The following is a 6,624-nucleotide window of genomic DNA, read 5'->3' on the forward strand; positions in this document are numbered from 1 at the left end:
AGAACTACCATATGACCTAGCAATTCCACTCCTGGGTAATAGCCAAAAAACCCAAAAACCCAAATTCAAAAAGATACATGGACCTCAGTGTTCATAGCAGCATTATTTACAATTGCCAAGATATGGAAGTAAACTCAGAGGCCATCAACAGATGAATGGATCAAGAAGATGTGGGGTGTGTACACATACACACACACACACACACACACACACACACACACACACACACACAGGAATACTACTCTGTCATGAAAAAGGAAAAAATTTGCCATCTGCAGAAACATGGATGGATTTGGAGGGCATTATGTTAAGTCACACAGAGAAAGATAAAGATTGTACTGTATCACATGTAGAATCTAAAAAATAAACTGGTGAATATAATAAGAAAGAAGCAGACTCATATTCTAGTGGTTACCAGTGGGGAGAGGGAAGCAGAGAGAAGGGCAATATAGGGGTAGGGGAATAAGAGGTACAAACTAAGAGTTATAAAATAAGCTATAAGGATATACTGTACAACAGAGGGAATACAGCCAATATTTATAATAACTATAAATGGAGTATAACCTTTAAAAATTGTGAATCAATATATTATACACCTGTAACTTATGTAATATTGTACAGTAACTATGCTTCAATTAAAAAAAAAAAGTCTGCTTGAAACTATAAGCATGCTACCTAGGCAACCTTGCAAAGTCCCCAAGGAAAAAAACAGGAGCAGAGAAGTTATCTCAAAACTTCATGGTAGTTTACCTTCTAGTTATTTGCGAAGTGCTTTAGACACACACACACACACACACACACACACACACACACTAAGCAGAAGGCTATTGCTAAGTAGAGTGAAAGGGTCAGCAATTTCAGAATGATATGGAGAATGGGGCTGAAAAGAAAAAAAACAATTTCAGAATCTGCCAGAAATGGGCTTTAATATGGGCCCTAGTAAGTACTCCTGGCTGTCAGATGGGACGCTGAGAGAAATACTATACACTAGTGGATATGAACCAGGAGTAAACAAGGCTTTACAACAACTGCAACCCAGCCTCCAATAAGTTTAATTCCTACTAAAGGTAAATTGTTCCCAGTCTAGATGTCTAACAAAGAGCAAGTGAAAACCTCCTTACAGGAAGAAAATAATCAGTGAAACCTCTATAACGTTTCATTATACTGTCTGGCATTCAATAATAAAGTATCTGATATAAGAAGAAACAAAAACTAAAGAGAAAACAGAAATAAACAGAGATGACTCAATTATTGGCATTATCAAGAACAAACTTTAAAGTAATTTTGATTAATATGTAAAAAAAATGAATGACAGAGGGGTCTATAAAAAGAAATTATATAACTTAAAAATGCAATACTAGAAATTAAGAACTTGATAATAATGTTTAATAGCACACCAGACACGACAGAATTAGGAAAAAAATTAGGAAAATTAGGAAAAAACATCCAGTGTGAAGCATGGAACAATATGAATGGAGAATAAAGAAATGAGTTTAAGTGACATATGGAATATGACTAAAATGTCTAACAAGAAACTGAGAGTCAAAGAAGGGAAGGAGAGAGAATATGTGACATAGAAGCAATATCTAATCAGATAATGATGAAGAATTTTCTAAACCTATGAAATACACAAAGCTACAGATTCAAGAAGTACCACAGGCTCCAAAAGAATAAATATAAAGCACATCTAGACATACCATGAAAGTTTTAAATGTACATAGTTACCAATTTAAAACTTTATATCCAGCAAAATTATCCTTCAAAAGAGAAAGCAAAATAAAGACATTTCCACACAAAAACTGACAGTATCTGCCACCAAGAGACCACATTAAAATAAATACTAAAAGGACCTTTTGAAAAAAATAAAAAATAAATAAAATAAAATAAAAGGAGGTTTTCAGGAAGAAAGAAAATGATTCCAGATGTAAAAATGGAGATGTAGGAAGAAGTAAAAAATAATAGAAACAGATTATATGTGGTTAAATATAAATGAATACTGATTGCAACAAAAACAAAAATACCCTGTAGATTCTAAATATATATTGAATTAAAATCTATGACTACTATTACAAAATGGTAGGAGAGGATTTAAAGCATTCTAAAAGCTTTAAAAGTGGTAAAAACATTTATATTAGACTTTACTAAGTCTAGAATGCATGTTATAATATCCAGAAAAATTCAGAAGTCCTATTAATCCCCCAAAAAGAACAATACAGAGAGGAAAACAGAACATAAAACATATGGAACAAATAGTATGAATAGTAGGTCACAGATTTAAAACCAATTACAGTACAGGAGTTACAGTGTGTAAATGCACTAAATATCTTAATTAAAAGACTCAACTATGAAAAACAAATAAATATGCTGCTTACAAAAATACCAAAGCTTAAACATAAGGAAACTGAAAGGTTAAAAGTAAAAGGATAGGAAAAGATATACCATGCAAATACCACAAAGAAGCTGGAATAGGTATCCTAATAGTAGGTAAGTAGAATTTAGAAATCATTTCCAGAGATAAAGAAGACATTTTAATAAAATGGTCAAATCTACCAGCAAGATTTAATACAGAATGTGTACACATTTAAATGATCTAGCTTCAAAATATATAAAGAAAATATTGAAAAAACTAAACATAAAATAGCTAAATTCACAATGAAAATAGATTTTAATAGATCTCTTTCAATAAACTGATAAAATGGACAGGGAAAAAAAGGTTCTAAGAATATAGCAGATCTGAACAATATTATGGGCAAAATCTATCTAAATAGAATGCTATTCCTCAAACAACAAAACACACTTTTTCCCCAGTGGACATTCAATATTCATAAAAACAAACCCAACCATATCCTGGGCCATAAGATAAGTCTCAACAAACTTCAAAGAATTAAAATCAGAATATGTTAATAGACCACAGTGATATCAACGTAGAAAGCAACAATAAAAAGACAACCAGGGCTTCCCTGGTGGCGCAGTGCTTGGGAGTCCGCCTGCCGATGCGGGGGACGCGGGTTCGTGCCCCGTTTCGGGAGGATCCCGCGTGCCGCGGAGCGGCTGGGCCCGTGAGCCATGGCCACTGAGCCTGCGCGTCCGGGGCCTGTGCTCCGCAAATGGGAGAGGCCACAACAGTGAGAGGCCCGCATAACGCAAGGAAAAAAAAAAAAAAAAGACAACCAGAAAACCCCTAAATATTTGGAAATTAAGCAAAACCCTTCCAATCCATGCATAAAAAATAGAAACGAGAAAGTATTTTTAACAGAATAAAAATACAACATATCAACACTAGTAGCTGTGCTTAGAGGAAAAATTACTCTCTTAAAAGGCATATGCTGGGAAGAAAAAAGACAGAATATCAATTATCTAAGCATCCATTAAGAAGTTAGAAAAATTACAGCAATTTAACCCAAATATAAAAAAAACAACACAACAACAATAATAAAACAGAAAACAAATGTATAATGAAGGGAATCAAGCAAGTGACATTTTGGTCTTTAGAAAAACTGCCTTTGTTGGGCTCCCTTAAAACTGTGTGCTGACATATTACTAAATTCTGGCCAAAAGGATGTGAGCAGAAGTGGTATGTGCAACTTCTGGGCAGTGCTCTTAGAATGGGCATCCCTTTTTGCCTTCATGTTCTCTCCTTACCACCACCACTCACCCCCAGCGACCTGCAACGTAGGTACACTGTGAACTATCTTTGAACAAGCAGATTAAGTTACAGCCTACGAATAGTGGAACAAGATGGAAAGAGCCTGGTTCCCCTACATTACAGCAGAGCCGTTAAACTGAGTCATTATTCCATGTTTCTAGAAAGAATACTTAGTTCTACCATGCATTAGCTACCTTTTGGAGGGGGGACCTCTTGTTACAGCAGCCTAATTAATATCCTAATACAAAATTTCATACCTAAAAATTGGCACTACTGCAACAGAGTAAAAAGTATCTGTGACTGATTTAGCAACTGGATAGACAAGGGATACATCAAAATACAAAGCTGATAATTCTAACAATGCTACAGCAAAATATTTGGTAAAACTGCTACTGGTGGTACCTAGGAAGACAGACCATGTTTTTAACAACAACAACGAAAAAGCCTAAAATTTTAGCTAGACAAGTCTGGCTAGAATCTTGATGTGTATTAGCTCCTTCTTTCTATAGTTTGCAAAGGCCTATAAGAGAAGGGAAAACACTGAGGAGAGCCAAGCTCTAAAGAGGAAACTCAGCAAGAAATAAGACTGTGGCTGCTATTTTTTCTCTGGCAATTTTTGTTAAGATCAGACATGGGAGCCAAAAAAAAAAAAAAAAAAAGATAACAGATGTGGCTATCCCCCTCCCCCAAACCTACTGTTAAAGTAGCCTTTACTAAGTCAGGATGAAGGGAGGATAGGCAGATTAGTAAATAAAACAAGAGTTCTATAGCCAAAAAAAACCACCCTGTGAATAAATAGTAGCTTTGGATATTAAGGTTACTTACAAATGGAACCACCGAGATGGCAAACTAAACGTTTAATGAATTAAGGACTGCCAAAGAGACCAATATCTGGCATACAAAAGCTTGTTATTATTAAAACTGCTAAAACAATCTCCAAGTAATAAACTCAACAGGAAGTAAGCTGTGAAAACAGTGCAGTTCCCGAAAAAAGAAAACTGCCACTTCAGTTGTGTCTACAGTGGATAATGATTAAAAAAAGAAAAAAACTCTCAGAGGGGAAAGCCAGAGCCACGTGAGAAAATGAGGACAATGTCCTTTCAAGAGAAAAAAAATCAAAGACTCCAACTCGGGCTATCCAAGGAATTTACTCCACTGCTGGAGCTTAAAGTTTTCACAATTCCACTCAGCAGGATATGATAATTGTTATGAATCCATGACTGCAAAGTGTTTCCCATTCTTTCTTTTTCTGAATGGGTTTTTAAATTGCAATTATCCTGTCCTAACAGCACTGCTATACTAGTGGTTGTGTAGATAGTGGTGAAGTGTGTGCCTGTTGAAAAGTGGTAACTTATTTGTCTAGTACTTACTATACTGCCAGATCAAAAGAAGTCACATGCAGACTCAACAGAGAAAACTGTCACCTAAAGATCTTGAACTCTGAGTTGAGATTTTAACCCTTGAGGAAGAAGTGAATATGTTCTATGGGTGAGAAAAGACAAGTATGGATTATCTGTATGAACAAAGGAAGAAACCTTTGAGTGGACTGTAAGAAGACTCTCTAGTTGCCACCTGTTATCTGTTCTCCTTTTCTTCCACAGTAACAGAAGTTTCATCTGAGCATAACATAGCTCAGAAAAGAGACCACATTCTCCAACCTTTTTTGAAGGTAAGGGTGATCATACAGCTACATTCAAGCCAAAAGACTGAATAGAAAAAATACATGTAAAATATCTACGTGTAACCTAAGAGAATCAGTATGCCCTCCATTTTTTATTTCTTCTCTTTGCTTAGAGGTGAGCCATCAGCCTTGCAAACTAGGGAAACAGTCTATCCTATATCCTAACCAATACATAGGTATTTTCTTTTAACAAAATTACATCTTGTATTTCTATGTTGTTAATACTTAGAATATTTATACTTCTTTTACTCCTGTAGGAGCCTAAATATTTTTATAAGCATTTTATACGAGTACTAGGAGTCAGATAGTTAACTTGAAAAGACGTCTTTGAAGAAATGAATTTTAATCAGTTATGAAGAGGAGGAAGGCCAAGAGGATATTAGAGAATAAAATAAAAATGTGAAGTATGTCAAAACAAATGGCTGATGGTACAAATAAGCCATGTGGAGAAAAGCAAAAAACGTGTCTGAGCAAAAATGTCTAGATGGGAGAAAAAAATTAATAAAACTGAAACAGCACCGGAAACAATTGGTAGAAAGTCTTAAAGGCCAAAAAGCAGTGTGGAATTGATATGGTTAGAAAGTCAGAGTAAAGTCTTCACTGAGAAGTATCTAGATGAAAGCAACTTCTTAGTGAGACTATCTCCACAAACACATAAAACAATAAGGAACAACTGGAAAAATGAAAAAGTTTCAAAGCTGGTGTAATAATAATCTACATTAGGCTCTACAAGCAGAAAGAAAGGTATTTTACAGAGTAAGGTAAGAAAGTATGTAGGCACTTTCTTAAATGACATACACCAAATACAAAATAGTTTACAAGTAAGCTGTTAAGTAAATAGTAAACTCACAGTAGTGATTTTTCCTTTTCTCTTGACTGGAAGAAATGGGCATGCTCTCACTTGGAGATCTTTAATGGCAGCAGTCATTGTATTATTTTCAAGGTCACCTTGCCAACAAATCTCACATTGTGTTGTAATGACTAAGGCAGGGGCATCATTTCTTGTCATATCAGCCACAAACACAATTTCAGGATTTTTAATAATAATATTAATTTCCCACTTCTCTGATTGCTGTACAAGTACTAAAATAGAAATAAAAACAATGTTTTAAAATAGTTATAAATCTTTCTTATATACATTACTTATGAAAAATTATTATTTATAGGAAAATGTTACTTTCATTCTAAGTAAAAAGTAAAATAAAAGAATCTTAGGTCCCAAAGGAATTTACTGCAACTCTCTTGGTATAAGATTTAAAGAAGGTATAGCCTTAAGATTATTTCAAAATGTAGGGAA

At 34.6% G+C, this 6,624-nt stretch overlaps 1 protein-coding gene across 3 annotated transcripts in view; it reads right to left on the reverse strand.

The window, feature by feature from the left end:
• Positions 1-6,624, reverse strand: part of VPS13A (vacuolar protein sorting 13 homolog A) — a 153,277-nt gene that overhangs the window by 89,506 nt on the left and 57,147 nt on the right. For all 3 annotated transcript variants that reach the window (XM_007459890.1, XM_007459888.1, XM_007459889.1), the window contains exon 16: positions 6,178-6,410. In XM_007459890.1, the coding sequence (XP_007459952.1) occupies positions 6,178-6,410 (233 nt within the window). The remainder of the gene's footprint in view (positions 1-6,177; positions 6,411-6,624) is intronic.

The sequence above is a fragment of the Lipotes vexillifer genome, unplaced genomic scaffold, assembly GCF_000442215.2.
Source record: "Lipotes vexillifer unplaced genomic scaffold, Lipotes_vexillifer_v1.1 scaffold1429, whole genome shotgun sequence".
Lineage (NCBI taxonomy): Eukaryota > Metazoa > Chordata > Mammalia > Artiodactyla > Lipotidae > Lipotes > Lipotes vexillifer.